General features: G+C 36.8%; 1 protein-coding gene across 2 annotated transcripts in view; it reads left to right on the forward strand.

The window, feature by feature from the left end:
* Window positions 1-21,591, forward strand: part of rabgap1l (RAB GTPase activating protein 1-like) — a 378,884-nt gene that overhangs the window by 283,478 nt on the left and 73,815 nt on the right. For both annotated transcript variants that reach the window (XM_015355764.2, XM_006635021.3), the window contains one exon: window positions 16,439-16,480. In XM_015355764.2, coding sequence (XP_015211250.2) covers window positions 16,439-16,480 — 42 coding nt within the window. The remainder of the gene's footprint in view (window positions 1-16,438; window positions 16,481-21,591) is intronic.

Here is a 21,591-nt window from a genome sequence, read left to right on the forward strand (position 1 = left end):
TTACATGTGGTTATTTCGGAAACGTTTTTACGTGCTCCTTCTGACCATATTACTGTATGTTTATATACTTTGTGAAAATTGATTGTTTTAAGCTTTTCTGCGAATACGCTTGTTATCAGAGTAAACAAAAGCATACTTTTTGGATTTGATTAATAGGGAATATAATATGGAATCGCGTATCTAAAGAAATTAAAAATGATATAATTATATTCAGGTACTGTAGCAAAAACAGTATTATAAAACTTTCCATTGATATGTGTACGGCTATTTCAGTGCATCTCACATGACCAGATCAGTGGTGTGATAGCTTAAGTGACTGACTTATAAGCGTGAGGTTGGGTGTTCAAAACCAGCAATTGCTATGAGTTTTCTTTAAACAAATAAACATTTTTTTGAAAAACTAGCAAATATACATTTTTTATATTTCTAATATCACAACATGTTCGTACTGTTTGTACACAGCGGTACAGGGTGTAGGGCGCAAATCCACGTGAGCCCGAAAGCCATACATTAATATTGTGGATTCGCCTGGCACTGTGCAGTTATCGAATCTCTCTCTCTCCACCATTAAAAAGGGCGATGTTTAGTCCGAGGTCCTGAAGCTTGATGACAAGCTTTGAGGGCACTATGGTGTTAAATGCTGAGCTGTAATCAACAAACAGCATTCTCACTTATGTTACTTTCTTATCCAGGTGTGAGATAAGGCAATTGTGAGAGGGCAATTGTGAGAGGGCAATAGTGATAGCATCCTCTGTTGATCTATTCTGACGATATGCAAATTGAGGTGGGTCCAGGGTGTCAGTTAGTAAGGAGATGTTGTGTTCTTTGACCAACCGCTCGAAACACTTCATAATGACAACAGGGTGGTAGTCATTGATTAACTAACTCTAGGTTTCTTAGGAGCAGGAACAATGGTGGTTTTCTTAAAGCTGGAGGGAACTGTGGACTGTGCAAGGGAAAGACTAAATAAATCATTAAATAAATGTATTGTTGAAGCAGCAACTCCTGTGACTTGCTGGAAACCTGTAAGTATGCTGGGCAAACATTCGAGGTCAAATTCTTCCACAAGGGAGGTACCTTTAAAGCAGAGATGACGGCACTGAGAATTTTTGGCACACCCTCTTTTAAACCCCTGGACAAATATGAAGATAGTGTGTACAGTTATAATTCAAACTGAATTAAAAACTACACATCCCAGTTAACGGTGGGTGCTTGTGATCCCTGCGTTTACCCAACAAAACAGGGCGAAAAATCAGTCACATGACTTTGGGGCCGAGTTTCGAAGCTGTCAATAACACGACTATGTATGTCGCTTAAACTACTCTTATTTGGCTTCTGGGTGCCTGACTTGTCGCCATCTTTAACTGTTCCGTGTCCGAATCGCACGTGCAAAAAAAAATAATCCCAACTACAATACAAATATTTTTTTGTGGTTAGGGGGAGCAAAACATCAGTATTTACTGCTAGTAATTAGTGTAAGATTTGTAGTTCAAATCTGAGCCTAAATATAAAGTTAAAATCTCGACAAACAAAGCAAATACACATAAAAAAATAAATCCTTTTTAACATCTCAAATCAGTTTCAATTATGCTGTGTTTATGTAGAATAAGTGATTATATTTATGAGCAGTCTAATTTCTTATTCGTTTAAACAGTGAAATTTCAGCTGCAAAAAATCGCACCAGAGACAACACTATCTCTGCTTATCTTAGATGTTCAGGAAAGGGTGAATGAAAGAAATCATGTCAACTGCAATAATTCGGTGATCAATAGTATACTTTAGGTATTTTTTTTCTGAACCAGGGAAAATGTAATCATGTTTCTCTATAACAATATTAAAAAACTGAAATTAGAAAATGAAGCAGATACAGTCACTAAATAAGTCTTCTGAAAAGAAAGATTTTGAGTTTAGATTTAAATGCATTCGGGGCTAGGTGACTCTGATATCAGTGGGGATACAAATCCAGAGCTCTGGGGTGCAGCTAGAGAAGGCCCTGTCACCCACAGAATGTAGATGTTCTTGAGGACAGCTAGAAGACCAGAGTCAGATGGACAAAGGTTGCAAGGTGGGGAGTAGACAGATAATAAACCTGATAGGAAGCCAGTGCAAGGACTTGAAGACAGGCGTAATGGAACCCGATCAGGATTTTGGCTGTCAAATTCTGAACATATTGGAGATTTAATTTAATTATACCAGTGAACAGGACATGCATTTATTAATTCTAGAAAAAAAAGCCTTTCTTGATTTCTCTAGTTCCCTTTTAAAGAAACTAAATCAGTATGAAATTCCACAATGCAGAGTACTACATGGCCAGTATTTACATATGATATTTGTGATTTAAACAAATTAACACAAGCAGTTTTCAAGGATTTAAGTGTTGGTTGAGTTATTACAGGATGTAAGACTAGAGATGTACAGTAGGTAGGAAATTTAGGTAAAACATTTTGGGAATGTTGAGGACTACACTGATAACAAGAACACTTCCTAAAAGGGTTAGGCATCTTAAGAAATTTGTATTTGGAGGCAATTCGTTTAAATAACTATGTATAGATACTGATGTGCAAGAGAGGTGGAATGGCTGTTTCCTTAAGCTAGCACTATAAAATAATGTATCCTCAGTGAGATGCTGAGGGTGGGTTTCGAACACTGTGTATAGTTCCATCCACACAGTGCCTTTACTTCCATCAATTTTCAAATCTCTTTATCCAGTATAGATGATTTAGAGCCTATCTGAGCAAGCAACGGACACAAGGCAGAATACACCCGGGACATAGCACCAGTCCATCACAGGACAGACAAACAGACACAAACACACCAGGGCCAGGTTTCCCATAAGCCAATTAACCTACCAGTATGTTTTGGACTGCGAGAGGAAATCATATCACACATTTGGAGAAAACCCACGGAACCCAGAGAGAACATTCAAACTCCACACACACGGGACAGCAGGAAGTGAATCTAGGGCCCCAGTGCTGCAAGATAGCAATGCTAACCACTTCGCCATTATTAGAAATGGATGTATAGCTTAGTTATCTTTCTAGTCCACAGATTTGCATGCATAATTTAATTTTGAAAGCCACTGAGAAGTCTGGTACTACTGTTGTATTTATTAAAAAACAACATGCAAAAAGCATGCTTACAACTGTGCCATCCTATTCCTTAGTTAATACATTTTATTTTTATAAACAGTAAACATCATTAGCAAAATATTTTGAATTATATTTTACCCTATTTTTTCTTTAATTTTGTATTTCCCTTACTTTCTGATAGTCAGATTTAATGTTAATGAAAATATATTTTTACGGGGAAAATTGCAACAATTTATTACAGTGCTAAATTTAATATTATTCATTACTAATAGTTTATGCTAACACCCAACTTTCTTATTTAGATGTATATAAAACAATAAACTAAGTGTAACATAGCATTCAGAAATACAATCGAAGAATAGTTTTGTGGTGTTTGTATGGATGAAACTTTTCTAAAATGTATAACAAAATAAAAGACGATTACAATCTGTGATCCTGCTTTTGGTATCAAAAAATAATCTTAAGTGGTGCGAAAGCTGTGCTTAATGATAATTAAGGGACTTAGAAGTCAAAGAAAATGATTTACGTTGTTTAATTTTAAACACTAAGTTATAAATGCAGATGCAATTGGTTTCATTCGCACCCCGCTCTGTAGAACAGCCATTGTGTAACACTGAGCTCTGCCCTCTCTCGATGCCGCCTCCCCTTCTGATGGAGCGCAGAGGTCAGTAGACTGTTTTCAGAGCCTCTGATTGGGGAAAAAAAGACCTGCTAATCTGTCCTACATAACAGGAAGAGAAGTGAATGTGATTTTTTCTGTATGAAATGTGTGTTGCATTTATGAAAGTCAAGTATTTTAAAAGTTTAGTTAAAAAGCAGAAATCTTACAGCGTACCCAAAGATTCTAAATAGTAGTTATTAACTATTTAAACCTTTTTTTATAGCTTTTAAAGTCATGCAATGTCTAAGTTAAGATGGAACACGTCATTGTATCTTATTTTTGATTTTTTTTAATTATAAAAATCTTTTGCCTGGCCTATGCAAGCTTGCAGTGATGCCAGGGATAAGGGATAAGTTAGGACATACTATCTGCAGTTGACCCACAGTCACTAAGTGGTCCTGACAAGGTGGACATGTCAGCGAAGCAAGACTGCCAAGACTTGCCAATCCATTCTCTCTGTGCAATAGATTATATGGTCTGGAACACCCTGTCTCATAAATAGACGTTTAATAAATTGAAGTTTGTGAAAACAGTGACAAATCACCCCAAAATACAATTTTAAAATACAAGCAGTTTGAAATTATTACTTGTTATTAATAGATCACTTAACTTTGAACATGTTGTGATATTTAGAAATACCAACAAATTATAGTGTCGATAATATTTACTATTTTCGTTTTTCAAAGAAAGTTTATTTGTTAAAGGAAAAGTCATAGAGAGAGCTGGATTATAAATTTCTTTAGATACGCGATTCCATATTATATTACCTATTAATCAAATTCTAAAAAGTATGCATTTTTTACTGCGATTATTTCTATGAATAAGTATTCATAGAAAAGGTTTAAATATTAGTACTTTTTAGTCAGAAGGAGCATGTAAAAATAACCACTGTATGTAACCGAATGAAAGACTTTGATGCTTAAAATGTTTATGAAGAAAATAGATTACTGGTGTGTATTTTTTATTTAAACTACCAATACCAGTCATATACAGTTTACATAATATGTTTACATTCCTAAATTAATATAATTTATGACCTTTACATATGTTATGCTCCTCTTCTTTTCATTTTCAGATACTAAAATTTCCCTTTAGTTGTAAAATTCCATATTAATATTCAATATTAAGCGGATTTAAACATGCACAGTAAAGAGATTAAATGAAGCAATCGTTTCACTAACAACCAATGCACCACGAGTGCAGCCTGTCGGTCATTTTGGCCACCCAATCACATACTGCGTTATAACGTGCTAAACTGCAGATAATATTGCGCGTTACGGGGTTTTACCACACATTTTGAATGGCTGCATCTGTTTGGTAAAGTTCCCTTTCCCTTTCATTTACACTGACTAACCAAAGTGTGTTACTGACAGGAAAGCGCCTGAAATAATAGGGCTATTGTTACACCAAGGCAGGGAGCAGATTGTGTCCCAGTGTTATCCTGGACAACCAATGCAACCCAGGCAACACGCACAAGACTCATCTCCAAAAAGCAGACCCTCTCAATTTCAATCAGGCAATTGAGTAGACCAGTGGTTCTCAAACATTTTGGACCAAGTACCACCCCTGATCAAACCAAACCATCCAAGTACCAGCTACAAGTCATCTTCTCATAGGAAGCACAGAAAAGCTCAATGACCAACATGAGCATGCGCACACACTCACATACAATAAAAATAGCACTGAGCACTTACCATTTCAATGAGAGGGGTGAGCCTTTTTAGTCAAGCAAAGCCTTGCAATGGCAGGGACATTTGAAGGGCAGTGACCTTCAAACGCAGATCTTGCTCAGCATCCATTTTGTTGTGATACTTTGTCTTGATTGCAGTGAGAGCAGAGAAGCCTGTCTCACAAAAGTAGGTAGTAGCAAAAAGGCATCAAAACCTGCACAGCCTTTAATGAGAGGGCTGGGTATTCACTCTGTCTTTGGATCCAGAAATCCAACAGTGACTGTTGTTTCAATTCTGACATCAGTCGCATCAGATGATAACTCAAGCAACTTCTCTTGTTCAGCACAGGTCAGATCCTTTGGTATTCCTTAGACATCAACAGTAAAGGGGTTCCTGATCCACTCTGGTGTGGCCTCAACTGGAAAATACTCTGGGAACTGTTCTTCCAATGACAAGAGGTGCACTGCAATCACATCACAAACAACACACCGAGTGCCACACCATATGTGTGCACAAGGTTGGGAAAGCAGAGACATCACTTGAAACATGAGAATATTTCAGCCAGGAAGGCTTATTTTACCAGCCACATTACAAAGCACACTGAACATATGTGAATTCATTGGTCACACCTTGATGCAATTCACAACTTTGACAGCAGAGTCTAAAACAGATTTTAAAACCTCTATTTTCTTAACTGCCAAGAACTCGCAGTGGATGCTGCAGTGCATCCACTTCACATCTGGAGCAACCTCTCTAATTTGTGCAACTACACCGCTGTGTCAGCTTGTCATCGCTCTAGCACCGTCTGTACAAACTGCGACACATTTTTTCCAGTCGATGTCATTCTCTTTGATAAATTCATTCAGAAGCGGAAATATGTATTTTCCTGTAGTTCTTGTTGCTAGCGGCTTAGAGAACAGAATGTCCTCATGGAACATGCCCTCAAACATTGCATTATTTCAGACAGCTTCATTCCAGCCAGCCATTAAGTGATATCCACAGATAACCAAACAGTACCAAGCAGTAAATAAATCAATGGCAGTATGATATAGTCTATATACAGTGGGATACTATAGGTTTTTAACCCATTAGTGCTTTCCTATTCTAGTCATACTCTGCCATAACTCCAATTAACAGAGACATTTTCATTTTTTTCATTAAATACAGTATTCAGAATTATTAGTAATTGTGTATAAACTGTGATTAAAAATATTTATATTAGATTTTCATTGTAATATATACAATTAATAGTGGCTTTAAAAAGACAAATACTGTAATCTTGTTAATGTGAGGCACTGGTGGTTCAGTGCAGTTCTGGACTTAATAAAAAGGTGTTTGTCGTACATTTCAATGTACCATGTCATGTGTCTTGTGGTCCTTCGCATTACACTTCGAGGATTCTGAGTGGCTGCCTTACAGTGGATGTTTTTTGCAGAAATGTCTTTAATAAGATTATTAGGTTAAACATTTTTGTTTGTTTAAAACGTTTTCTTAAAAATTTAAGAAAAGAAATATATCCTTATCCCTCTGTTATCTGTTTGTCATGGCTAACATATTAAAGTTATCTACTGTGAAACCATTGAGTTGGCTTAATTTCTGTTTTTGAAAAGTTTTTTGACAGTTAAAGATTGGTGTTTAAAAGAGAGGCTTCTGTTTCTCTGAACTGTTACATTACTTCCACGCGTCTCATTTCTGCAGTGTTTATTTCACAGAGCTCCCCAGGGCTCCATTATTGGCATGAAGGCTGGCTTTGCAAAGTCCTTCGAAGCCTGTAATTCAAAAGAACTTTCTGCATTGTAGGTCATGCTCCGAAAGCCACAAACCCAGCAAAGCTAAGTATAGTTTAAATGAAACAATACATCATCACTGTTGCTCTTTGTGCCTTTCTGGAAAGAGCCTGTGTCTGTGCTGCTCAAGGGTGTCAGGAGAAAATGCAAGAGCATTGTAATCGTCTGACACTGAGCTATGCATCATTCATCACCACTTTCCCCATCTGAATATGGCCTGGATTTTGAAGTTTAGCATTTTAGGCGCTTTATATTAGCAATAGTTTGGCCAAGTAAAAGATATATTACATGGTAATTTTGAAGAATTACAATAATAAATTCTGTTTGCCATTCCACTGTCTTGACACCAATTAATACCTTTCTATACCAATTTACAATAGGTAAGAAAACTTATCTCATCACAATTACAATAACTCACATTTTTTAAGAATCTCTGCAAGACAAAATAATATGTAAGGCCAAATTCACTAAAAATATTTTTTTACTCAATTCTACACACTTTTTTTTTACTGTCTTCTGCTGTCAGTGAGAATAAGCAATTAATAAGTTCAATATATAGGCAAACAGCTTCCTAGCTTAGGATTGTCCTAGGTCTTGTTGTTTAAAGCTAGATGGGATATTGAAAATAAATATCTGCTTGATGTGAAGCAAAAATTATTATTTTTTTCATCTCAGTAGTCCATCTGTATACTACCAAAAATAGCTGATACTGAAAAAAAACTTACTTTATAAAACTATTAAAAATAAGGTACCTTTTGTGAATGTTTCCGTTGCTTTTCAGTTCTCAAGGGATAAGTTAGGCAAAGGAAAAGCCACACTCACTGTCTTTGCCTTCCAATGATGAAACAGATGGTTCTCCTGTAGGAACTCATCAGTTCCCAAGAAGACGTAACAGATACACTGAGACAGGGCCATCAGTATGAGAGCCAGCTTGCTAGTTTATAGTTATGCCACTACTTGGATTTCTACTACAAGCAGTTAAAGCATTTTGAACTTTACAGTACATGAATTACTGGTTTGATCCTTAATTGATTAATCAATTGAGGTGCTGAAGATCAGCTGAATTATTAAGCATTAGCTGAAACAAAGATTTTCAATAAAATGGCGTGGAAAAGTCACAAGTATCTTTCTACCTCTTGACTAGAATATAGAGTCATATAGAGTGTGCAAACAATTTAAATAATGTAAACAAAATTTATTTAAATCTCATTCCCCACCTTGCTTTCATAGGGACTTTCCAAACTTGTACTTTTTTACGTGTATAATTGATCTAAAGTGCTTGAGAATGCACAGGATTGAAAGGTAATATATAAGAATAAAAATGATTTGATTGATTGATTAATTTTTTATGAATAAATAATAAGTCTTTCTCCTTTGGTCTCTCCATTTTATGTGCAATGCTCTAAAAATCAAACATTCAACCTGAGATGAACAAAAGTGAACAGTTATCAATATTTTATTGTCATGATACAATATTGGTGTTAATGTCCACTAGATCCACCTCTAGATCAAAATACAAGTCTATTTTCATGTTGTGGGATGTGGCAACCTCTAATCTTATTTGTGATGAGTTTCTGAGTACATTTTTTATCTGCATGTTACATGTGGTGAAATTGCTCCCTCTTGTGTCTGGAATATCAACCTTCTGTCAATGTTATACATTTTTTTGGCTCAGAACCACGTCACTTAAGACATATCAGACCAGGTTTGACTGAGGCCTGAAAAGGATAATATTCTAAAGTGCTTGTGAACAATATTTTATGTCCATTTTTTATTGGGATCACTGAATATTTTTTATTTTCTTATGGTGGTGTCATTTTTACATTGTAGCTGATTTCTTGGCTGAGAGCACAATACTTTCAAATATTTATTGATTAATACTAAGATATGCTAAAACATTTTAAGTGAAAAAAATAATACTGACTTTAAAAAATGGTAACTGTTAACGAATAGTGTGGAGTGTGAACAGTAAATCATTCAATGCTGGAAGGGCATATTTACATTCTTCATGTAAATAAGGCATGTGGCTTATTGAGAGAGTTCAGCAGGCTTTCTTGGTATTGGCTGTCTGTTCTTGTTGACAATTTTCAAAGGGAGAAAAACATCATTTAGAAGGAAGCACAAAGACTCCTCAACCACCTGACAGGTGATCAGTCAGACCATGTGATCAGATTTATTAAAGGGGGTTGTCTAAGCTCTGCATGTCTTAAAAGACCAGTGAACATAACAGTTGGGTGGAAGCTGCAATTGCAGCCTTTTTGGGTAAGTCATGGGTAAGTCATGATCAACTTTGCATAGTGGTTTTGAAACAATTTTTGCCTGTCCCTTTTGGCAAATTTGATTGATGGAAAGAGGTTTTCAAGACTTTCCATGGATTCTCAGTAGGATTGAAGTCAGGACTTTGACAGGGCCACTCGAGGACATTCACTTTTTTATAACTTGACCACTCCAGAGTAGATTTGGCCTTGTTCTTTGAATCTCTGTCCTGAAAGATGAAAAGGTGTCCAGTTTTAGGTGTAGGGAAGGTTTTCTTCTACAATTTGCCATTTACTCCAACACTTTACTCCAACTATGTTCCAGCTTGTTCGACAAATTTCCCAATATCAGCTGATAAGATCCTAAACCATAACATAATGCTTGCACCACCATGCTTTACAATAAGGATGGTTCAATCATAGTTGATTGAGTGGTGCATTTTGTTGGGTTGGCATCTGATGTGTTGCTTTGCATTTAAACCAAAATGTTTCAATTGTGTCTGATTTGATCACAAAACCTTTTGTTAAATATTTGCAGTATCACTTAGCTGCTTTGTTGCGAGCCCCTTGTGGGATGTGAATGTGTTTTTCTTAGTTACTGTACATACAAACATTCTTTGTTGAGTGATTAAAATATTGTTGATTCAAGGATATTTTCATCCATCTCAGCCACATAAATCTGTAACTAATTCAAAGTCACCTTTGGCCTCCTGGTGGCATCACTGATTTGTCCTTGCATGGCTGCTCAGTTTTTGAGGGATAGCCTGATATAGGCAGGTGTATAGGTGCCTTCAGTTTCTTAGTGATCGACCTCACCATGCTCAAAGAGATATTAAGGGTCTTTGATATGTTTTTATACCCATCTGATCTGTGTCTTTGTAATAATGTATTCCTTTGTTATTTTTAAAGCTTGTGCTTAGTGGTGGAATCTTTGCTGAAAGGGTCCTTGCAGAGATGTGTGTATTTATTATGAAATCATGGTCTACTATTATTGCACTCAGATAGAGGCCACTTAGCTAACTGTGTGGCCTGTTAAGGTAATTTTGTGCATCTATATTAATTTAGGTTTGCTCAATAAAGGGTTTTAATAATTAAGCAATCTTACCTTTTCATTTTTTTCTTTTTAATTATCAGTGTACTTCTTTGTTTTTATTTTTGCTTTGTGGAGTAGGCTGTACACAGTATATAACAAATATTACTTTCTACTTCAAAGTGTCATGACTGCATGTCAAAGCAACAAAAACTGCAAGGGTCTGAATACTTTCACAAGGCACTACATTTAATTATATGTACTGAGAAGCATTAAAAATGCAACACATGAGGAAGCAATATCTATTTCTTGTGTTGTATATATTGTTCTTTATGTATAGTAATATTTAAATATATATACTGTTTTGGCTTCTATTTATATGAAGTCTATATATATATGTCTTTATTTTGCCCATAATTTGAATGAATGTTTTATGCTCTCCACAAGGCCCATTTATTTGTACAGAAATTATTTTCCAAAATCACAAATAATTGCTGTAGAACAGGCAAGATCAAGTTTTGTATTAACCTGTCTCTTCATTGGTATTTTCATACAATATTGATTCGTTACGAGTGAGCAAATATTTTTCTATAACTGAGGGATGAGGTTTGTTATGTATATTTTTTACATTCTGTCCTTTTTTTATTCATGTTTTGAGTGAATATGAATAGTATCAAAATAGTAAGTAATTATGTCATCCATTGGTAACTGACTGTTAGGTGAGTGAGTAGCAGACACAAAGAATGTCAAAATGTGTTAGTTTGACCAACACTGTGTATGTATGAGCAAGCTACTGCACTCAGATTGCTTCTGGTTATGCCCAGCTGTCTAAATAGATACTCACCTAATTATTGTTGCAGATGATGATTTGCTGTATTCTTAGACTAACTGGTTAAATGGAGCATTATATAATTAATTAAAATATGGAGCATTATATAACTAATTAAACTCTCTATTTTCTAAGAAAATCCTATTTTCATTTTGGATTTTCAGTTAAAATATTTTAATCGGCATTAACTGCAGTGTGAGCATAGTTCTGAGCCTTTGGTAGTACTATACCTCTAGTGAGTTATATAAAATAATTCAGGTGGGTAGCTGCGTCAGCATGCGTAGGCTGCAAAGGAACAAGTAATAGGTTTATTCCACGCTGAAAAAAAGAAGAAAGAGAACACAACGTTTCGGCCGTGGAGCCTTCTTCAGGTGTGAGAGAGACAGGGCAGTAGGCAAAGGTAAAGTAGTGGGAGAACAAAGGTTGGGAGGGAGGAGGAGTGAGAGGCGGGAGCAGGGGACAGAAAGAGAGGCCAATCAAGAGGTGTGAAGTCAGAATGGGTGCAAAGAGGTGTGAAATGAAACTTCCAATGAATGGAGAAAATTTAAAAGAATAGTAGTCTGTCGTTAAGAGAATGGAGAATGTGTGATCCTAGCTGCAGAATAATTTTAGTTTCGGTGGTCTTTCTGATGTATGAGTTCAGAAAACCGTCTTTGAGAACACAGACAGAGAGATTAGAGTGGTTGTAGCCGTCAGAGGTGAAATGAGAAACAATGTGCTTGAAGAGATCTTTAATCTTCACAGCCCTGACGTGTTCTCTGAAGCGGTCTCCAAGTCTCCTTCCTGTTTCTTCAATGTAGATGGCTGGGCATTTACTGCAAGAGATACAGTAAATAAGGTTGCTGGAGGTACAAGATGCTGTCTGGGTGATCCGGAATTGTCCTGAGGGGCCTTGAATGAGTGTGGTGGTGGCTGTGTACTTGCAGGTGATACAGCGAGCTATGGCCTATGCCATCATTGAAGACCCATCTCACATCCTTCATCAGTCTTTTGAACTTTATTCAACCTGCTTGAGATAAATAAAGTATTTTGAATTGAAATTAATGCTAAATTTACAGAAGCTTTCAGTGGCCAAAGAAGATTGATAGGTGACACTTGTAGTGCATTAGACATTAGTTAAATGGTAGCTTCATTTTATCCGTTGTACTACTTCTTTAAATCCACTTAGTTTGGAATTTTGTAATTCTCATACTGCCTTCATGTAGATGTCAGGCAATAATTAACACTACAGTATATTCCATAAATGTTTTCAAGTGGAGCACATTGTACAGCACCTAGGGAAAATATCGAAGTCAACCATTTTAAATCCATTGATCTAAATATATTGCACTATTTGCTGTAATGCAACGTACTGTACACAAAGCCATTCAAAAACAAACTAACCTTTGTTTTGTTCTCACATACAGATGCAGCCATTAAAAATGAGCGGGGTGCGCTGCAGTACAACGCGGTGGGAGTCGCATCATAATGCATCATATCACATCATACCGCATTAGACTGCATGCAAATTAGATTATGTTAATAGTATTCGGAATCACCTTGTAAAACCGCCAGATAGAGCTAATAAAGCTTAATCTCTCATACATAGCATTTGAGCTATCACCCGAAAACACCCGGTTTCGAATCCCAATCACTGCTGAGGGACAGTCTTTATCCAATTAAGAATTTAAGTTGTAAACTCTTTAGACTTTTAATTTTAAACTGTGTATTACAGCATTTTAATCAAAAGTTGGTATATTTTATGAAAGCAAGATTGCTCAGTTGGACAGAAGCACACAACCTACCACCTTTATCATTAATATTTTAATTATGCAGAAATATTTTATGCATCAAAGTCTTTATGGAAGATATTACTAATAGTATTATTAATGAATGACCTTGGACTGGCTGTAAGCTCAAAGTATTACAGTGGTCCACTTTCTTTGTGACCGTTTTTGTAAATGAAAATACTTTATTTTTTCATTGACAAAAAGTAACATCACAGCATTTCGTTGATCCCATCACGTATTCGTTTCCAATCATAAGTAAGTCTTGAGAATCTCCGATTCACCATGCGTTTTACGTGCTCATAAACAATATTAATTTAGGAACGTAAACATATTATGTAAACTGTACTGTATATGGCTGGTCTTGGCAGTTTAAAGAAAAAAAAACACCAGTATTCCATTTCTCCCTAAACATTTTAAGCATCAAAGTCTTACATGTGGTTATTTTGGAAATGTTTCAACGTGCTCCTTCTGACCATATTACTGTACGTTTATATTCTTTGTGAAAATTGATCGTTTTAACCTTTTCTGCAAATACGCTCGTTATTGGAGTAAACAAAAGTAAACTTTTAGAATTTGATTAATAGGGACTATAATATGGAATCATGTATCTAAAGAAATTAATAACGATATAATTATATTCAGGTACTGTAGCACAAACAGTAGTATAAAACTTTGCATTGATATGTGTATTGCTATTTCAGTGCTTGTCACATGGGTGGCGTGATAGGTTAAGTGACTGACTTATAAGCGTGAGGTCGGGTGTTCAAATCCAGCAATCGCTATGAGTTTTCTTTTTAAAATAAACATTTCTTTGGAAAACTAAAATAGCAAATATTATAGGCATTATATTGACATTTTTATATTTCTAAATATCACAACATGTTCGTACTGTATGTCCACAGCGGTACCGCAGGGTGTAGGGCTCAAACCCGTGTGAGCCCGAAAGCCCTACAATAATGTTCCACATTCGCCTGGCGCTACGGCCGAAGACCGCCCGGCTGGGTTACGTGACGAGGGGGAGTGATCATGTGAGGATTAGGAAAGCCTCTGACCAGTGCAGCTGACCCACTTTGAAACAGGCGTACAGTCTGGGGAGATTGCCCGGTTTTCGCACCCCTGTGTCTGCTCGCTCTCTTGCTCTCTCTCGGGAGTGCTGGCTGTGCCAAATTTCACACCACAAAGTCTGAGTCTTCGGTCTACATTTTTTGTAAACAAACCAGTTTCACAAGTGTTTCCTCAGCTTCTTCATTTTCAAAGTAGAATAGGGCAAGTCTTCCAATGAAAGATGCTGCACATTGGTGTTCTGCACATTGGTGGTGGTGGAGGGGAGTCCCCATTACCTGTAAAGTGCTTTGAGTGGAGTGTCCAGAAAAGCGCTATATAAGTGTAAGCAATTATTATTATTATTATTATTTAGTATAATAATGTATATATGTGTATATATGTGTATGTGTATATAATGATTATAATTTTAGATAACGCGATTCCCTATTAATCAAATTCTAAAAGTATGCTTTTGTTTACTTTTGTTATGCTTTTTTTTTGTTTAAGCGAGCGTATTTGCAGAAAAGGTTTAAACTATCACTTTTCTCACAAAGTATATAAGCAATATGGTCAGAAGGAGCATGTAAAAACATTTCCAAAATAATAATTAATTTCTGAGAAGTATGAGTTACTTTTACTGTGATAAAGAGCGCAAGTATTCATGGAAAATGTTAATCACTTAACTTTGAGTGTTTTGTGATATTTAGAAAGACCAACAAATTCAATATAGTGTTGATAATATTTATTAATATAGTAATAATATCAGTAGCAGTTTGAAATTATTCATTGTTATTAATAAATGACTTAGCTTCGAACATGTTGTGATATTTAGAAATATAAAAAATGTCAATATATAGTGTCAATCAATAGTGTCCATAATATTTGCAATTTTAGTTTTTCAAAGAAATGTTTATTTGTTAAAAGAAAACTCATAGTGATTGCTGGATTTGAACACCTGACCTCATAAGTTATAAGTCGGTCACTTAAGCTATCACACCACAGACACAGTGACGTAGCATAGTGGTGAAACAGCCAGACACATATCAATAAAAAGTCTTATACTACTGTTTGTGCAACAGTACATGAATATAATTATATCGTTATTAGTTTCTTTAGATACTGGATTCCATATTATATTCCCTATTAATCAAATTTAAAAAGTATGCTTTTATTTACTCCGATAATGAGCGTATTTGCAGAAATGGTTAAAACGATCAATTTTCACAAAGTATATAAACGTACAGTAATATGGTCAGAAGGAGCACGTAAAAACGTTTCCAAAATAACCACATGTAAGACTTTGATGCTTAAAATGTTTAGGGAGAAATGGAATACTGGTGTGTTTTTTTTTAACTACCAATATCAGCAATATACAGTTTACGTACTATGTCTATGTTCCTAAATTAATATCATTTATGACCTCCAGATGCATAAAGCTCCTCTTCTTTTTATGCTCAGCTACTAAAAATTCAAAAAGTTGTAAAATTCTATATAAATATTCAATACTAAGCGGATTAAAATTTGCACAGTAAAGAGATTAAATTATTAAATCTTTTCACTACTGACCAATGCACCACGAATGCCCTTGTCGGTCATTTTGGCCAGACAATCACGTATCACGGTACGGCGCAGTGGCTCTTGTGTAGTTGCGTGCAGTATGGGTTTGTACCGTGCCTTTTGAATGGCTGCATCTGTATACATGTTTATTTGCTTTTAACAACTTCCCTATTGTTTGAGACTGTTCTTATGTCTTAGCTGTTCTGGGTTGTATTTGCATAGACAGTCACATTTCATTCCATGTGTGGTTGAGCATTACAATAGGTCTCTGCTTTAAAGCCATGTAACGCCCGTGTAACTTCTCAAAATCAATAGTCTAGGCCTTTTCTTTTTTGTTGAATTATGTTTCTGTTTTCTATCTTCCCAATTTTTAATCAGCATTCAGCTCTTAGCTTGTGGCTAGGACCTGCATAGGTTTAAAGAAGTTCATGTGTGCTCTCCTTTAACATTCTCACTTTTTGGTTGCTTGCAGTTTCAGCCCCAGAGTGCTTTATAATTATAATAATAATTTACATACTGTAAGTGATGCATCTGTCACTGACATCACTGGGATTTCCAGCATTTTTTCCCTCCACAAAATTCAGAGCCTCTCTAACCTTTCATTTCACTTGTTATTCATGTACAGTATGTGGGAGATTGGGAGTTATATAGGCCAGACCTTACAGCCCAGGGTCAGAGTGTTCATCCACTTGCTGAAACTCTCCTTGAAACCACTTCTGTTTTGACTGTCTCTTTTTTCCTTCCCAGGGTATGAATATAATCTTCAATGTTGCTCTGGCCCTCCTGAAGGTAAGTGAGAACATATATCAAGAGAGAACATTTACATTTTAAAAACTTGTTTTCCTGTGTACTGTACCTGTGAGATCAGATGTTCAAGCAGTATTGTCAGTTAAAACAGGACACTAAGAACATGACTGTATGCCCTGAATGGGCTAGGTTCTCATTTCATTTCTATCATGATTCAAAGAAAACTTGTGCTTGCTCACTTCTCTTGCAGTGTTTTCTTGCACACAGAATGCAGAATTTGCTGGTTTCTCCAGTGATTTAATTAACATCTATACATCTTTGGTATCAGCTGTTTTAAATTACTTGTAAGAGATAGCAGTGTTACCAAGGGTTGGTTGTGCTTAAAAGTGTAATGCATATCCTTAAAGAAAGATTCAAGGTCAAACATGACTTTGCACTTTTCACTTCAGGTTAGGGACTCCCCCTGTGCAACTTTTTTGCTTTTTGGGGTGGGCTTAAGAGGACAAATAGGAGTCTCATATTTAATATGTGGCACTTGACAGCTCTGTAATAAACTACTAGTGTGTCTAATTCTGCTTTTAAGCAATACGTAGTGTTTAAAATGACTTTTTTATTAATCACTAGGGACAGCACAATGGTACAGTAAGCTACTGCTTCACAGCTCTCTGGTCAGGTTTGTTAACAAACTAGGGACATTGTGTGTGAGGTTTGCATGTTCTCTCTGTATTCTCATGGTTATTTAGTGTCTCTGAATTAAATTTGTGTGTGGGAGATAGACAGCTGTCCATTTGGTGCTTTTTCTCATTTTCTGTGGTAAAGCTCAGTCTGTACAGAATATTTACAACAAATGTCAGCAGCCAAGCTTAAAGGATGGTAGTGGCTCAGTGCCAGGGAAATGTCACAGTCTTTCCTTTCACTGACACAAGAAGCAAAGAAAGTCATAGCACTCAACACCTGTATCTATGGCTGTTATTACTTGCAATGTTGAATAACCCTTCTAAGTTATCTCAAATAAAACTATTAACCAAGTAATTCGATATTATTTTTCTTCTTGTGTTGCTTCTTCAACACTGAGCCTCCTTTGTGGAGCTCTTTAGCAGCTGCAGACACTGGACAGGAGCCGGTCTTTGCTCTGGAGCAGGTTGCTAGGTAGCACCTAGCCATGTGATTTCAGGCCCACTGAAGCACATGTGGAATAGTGCTAGGCTCATTCCTAATGCCTCATTAATGGCTGCTGTGTGTACACCCTCTCCATTTAGAGGTGAATTTATCACTCAGCAAACTGAGGAAATTATATTCTAACGTCTAGGTTTGGGCAATGTGATGAATGGGACCTATATTTTAATCCAGGAAGGGGGAGGCACTATTGACAGAGGGTCCACAGCAAGTGTTTCTCTCACATTGGTATGGAGGATGATTAGCATTTTTGTGTTTGTTTGCTTTTGGATTGATTTTAGTAGGATTGACTCTTTTTTAATTTTCTCAGTTTACTCAACATTCATTGAATTACTTTTGTTAAGGACTGCTTTATTTTTTTTTAAAAATATTTTTTATTTTTTCAATACTGGGCTACTTAATATTTATTTTTACTGATTTGGACCTGTTGAATATTGTCAGGCAGGCATGATTGTCTTGACAAGGGGTTAAGATATACAAGAGTTCTTCTCCTGTATAGGACACTCTTCTTCCTCAAACACACTCTTTCTCCACACACACCCTTTTCCTCCACACACTCTTCTTCCTCAAACACACTCTTCCTCTACACACACAGTCTTCCTCCACACACATTCTTCTTCCTCTAAACACACACTCTTCTTCCTCTAAACACACACTCTTCTTCCTCCACACACACACACTTCTTCCTCAACACACTCTTCCTCTAAACAACACTCTTCCTCCACATACTCTTCTTCCTCAAAACACACACTCTCCCTCCACACACACTCTTCCTCCGTAAACACACTCTTCCTCCATACACATACTCTTCCTCCACACCCACACTCGTCCTCTAAACACACTTTTCTTCCTTCACACAATTTTTCTTCCACATAAACACTCTTTCCTCCACACATACACTCGTCCTCCATGTACACACTCTTCTACCTCAAACACACTTTTCCTCCACACACACTTCCTCTAAACACACTCTTCTTCCACAAACACACTCTTCCTCCACACACTCACTCTTCCTTCATACATACTCGGGAATGTGAATTTTGGAATTGTATGTCTTACATTACAAGGTACAGTACATGGATGAATTAGCTTCTCTGTTTTTTCTTGTTGTATTGTAGCTTGTTAGATGTACTGTGGCTTACTGTAAGATGCTGGTATAGTGTGGTCCTTAGGAACCCCCTGTTTTCTCCCATTACCATGCAAATGAAAGAAAAGAAAATGGGTAGATATTTTACATTGCCACATGAGAAGATGAAGATAATAAACGAAAGGCGGCTGTCTAGCTTGTTCGGTCGTAAATTGATCCAAAGAATCTCATCCAGCCATTTCTTAAAAGATGCCAGGGTATCTGCTTCAACAACATGGCTGGGTACCTTGTTGCATCCCTTTGTTTAAAGAAGTGACTCCTGGTCTCGGTATCAAATGCACTTCTTGGAGCTTCCACGTGTGTCCTCTTTTTCCTGTTTCACTGTCAATCCTGAAGAAGTCTGTTGGGTCATGTTAGAAAGCATTAATTGCCAGAACACTCTTTGAGTGTTGCTGATTATGCGATGGCCAATCAGAATTGGTTTACTGGTCGCTTTCTTGTACATAAGGTTGATTAACCGTGCTTTCGGCGTTTAGCATTGTCAGATTTGTAACATCCTCAGTGTCAACTTGTACAGTCAGACTTGCTCCAGTACATACTATATGCTTCTGGTTTCCTGGTTTTGGATCTTTGGCATAGACTCCCAGTTATTCCTGGTCCCGAACTTCTTCGTGAATCCTTCTCCGTGTTTCTGGGTTGCAAAGTTCCTGGTCCTGGTTTACTCCATGGGAATGGCCTTGTATCTGGTTCCTGGTGACAGATGTCTTCGTATGGAGCAGTGCTGGTTTTGGGATGTGGTTGCTGAAGTCTAGTTTTGGAGGGTCTCAATGTTTTGTCTTACGCCTGTATTTGATCTTGAAAGTCCTGATATCCTGTTTGCCTGATATCCTTGACCTTAGACTGTGTTTTAGACAATGTTATTGTGTTATTTTCCATGGGTTTGTTATTACAAATTTTGTATTCAAATGTATGTTCTTACTACAGTCTTGGTTCTAGCCCTTTAAGGTCTTCCACTGTGCTGAATAGGGTCTAAGCTCTTTAGGGGTTTCTAATGTGGAATACCTAAAAGGTCGATTTTGTTGATAGCTGTGAGGATTTTGAAAACTTTAATATAGAATGGAGATACATACTGGTAAGCTCTATGCTTAATCTATACATTTTTATAAATCAATACAGAAATAATGGTTTAAGCCAGTGGTTCTCAAACTTTTTGGACCAAGTACCACCCCTAATCCAAACAAAGCATCCAAGTACCACCTACAAGTCATCATCTCATAGGAACCCCAGAAATTCTCAATGACACACTCACACATACATATAATAAATATTTTAATAATAAACTTTGATATAGCGCCTTAAAATGTGGCTTCTCAAAGCGTTTTACAGAAAAAAAACAGTTTAAAAAATTAAAAAGTAGAAAAAAACTTTTAAAAATCAACTTAAAATAAGCAACAATAACACATTAAAAGAACCATGCACAAACAATACAAATAGCACTGAAATTATATTTTAAAAAATCAAGTAAAAGCAAGAGTAAAAAAATTAGTTTTGAGTACCCGTTTAAAAATATCCACAGAGCCAGCCTCTCTCATATTTTTAGGAATACTATTCCACGGTTTGGGTGTGTAGTAGCAAAAGGCTGCCTCTCCTCTATCATTCTATGCTTAATTTTTGGAATAATCTTTAAAAGTCGTACACTTGTTGCACTCACCTTGATGGAATTTACAGTATGAAAAGCTTCATCCATTACTTGTTTGAGTTTGGGGGGCATTTTCTTAGCCTTGATGGCTTGTCTATGAATCATACAATGCGCTCAACAAAGCGAACAGAGCAACGGCCGTAATTTTCATGACTAGCCCACTGTGTTTGCCAGTCATAGCTCGTGCACTGTTTGAGCAGATTCGCACACACTTGTTCCAGTCAATTTCATACTCACGTACTTATGTGTCCAGCAAAATGAAAAGTTGATCACTATTGGCACACTCGGGAAGAGGGTGACAGAACAATTCAATTTTTTATATAGCACGTTTCACAACAAGGTTGCCCCAAGTCACTTAACAATGCAAGTGACCATACATTTTGTGAATACAGAACAGATATGACCAGAAGACAACGGAAGATAGGAACCAAAAACTCCTTAGTAAGGAGAAAACACAACCCTAGGGGTCCAATGTCAACTGGCTTCCCAACCCCTTTGGGCATGCAAACGCTATATAATTAAAAAAATAAATGAATGAGGTTATTAATTCATCCATCATGTCTTCTGTATGTCAGTACTCCATGCAGATCTCTGTAGACCAGCAAAATCCTCCTAAACGATAGCTATATCCACGATGTCCCTCTTGGATCCATGCCAGTGATGCAGCATCCAACTCAGATGGTACCCAGCCTGGGCACCATCCGGACATGTGAGGAGGAGAATAGGATAGTTTGGTCTATCCTAAAAGCAAAATCAAAAGCAAAATGTTCGACAATACACAGAACGTTAAGATCCGGATTAGCTTCTTCCGTATGGCTACTCTTCCCGTGTTCATCTCCCATGGGTCTCCGCTCTCTCTCTCTGGGTCTGGTGGGCCAACATAGAGACACACAATAGCATGTACAGCAGCACCAGCAGCCATGGTTTCAGCAGGCTATAACATAAGTTGTGAGTAGGCAAGGCTGAAGTAATAGGTCTTCGGTCTGGATTTGAATACTGAGATTGACTCGGCATCCCGAATATGGGGTGGGAGACTGTTCCATAAGCTAAGGGCCCTGTAGCTAAAGCTTTACCGTCAATTAATTTTTTTATTAATGCATGGAATATGAAGAAGATCTGCATTCAGTGATTTATGCGGGCGACTTGAATGGTATACATGAGTGGTTCTCAAAATTTTTGGACCAAGTACCA

Source organism: Lepisosteus oculatus, chromosome 9 (genome assembly GCF_040954835.1).
Source record: "Lepisosteus oculatus isolate fLepOcu1 chromosome 9, fLepOcu1.hap2, whole genome shotgun sequence".
Lineage (NCBI taxonomy): Eukaryota > Metazoa > Chordata > Actinopteri > Semionotiformes > Lepisosteidae > Lepisosteus > Lepisosteus oculatus.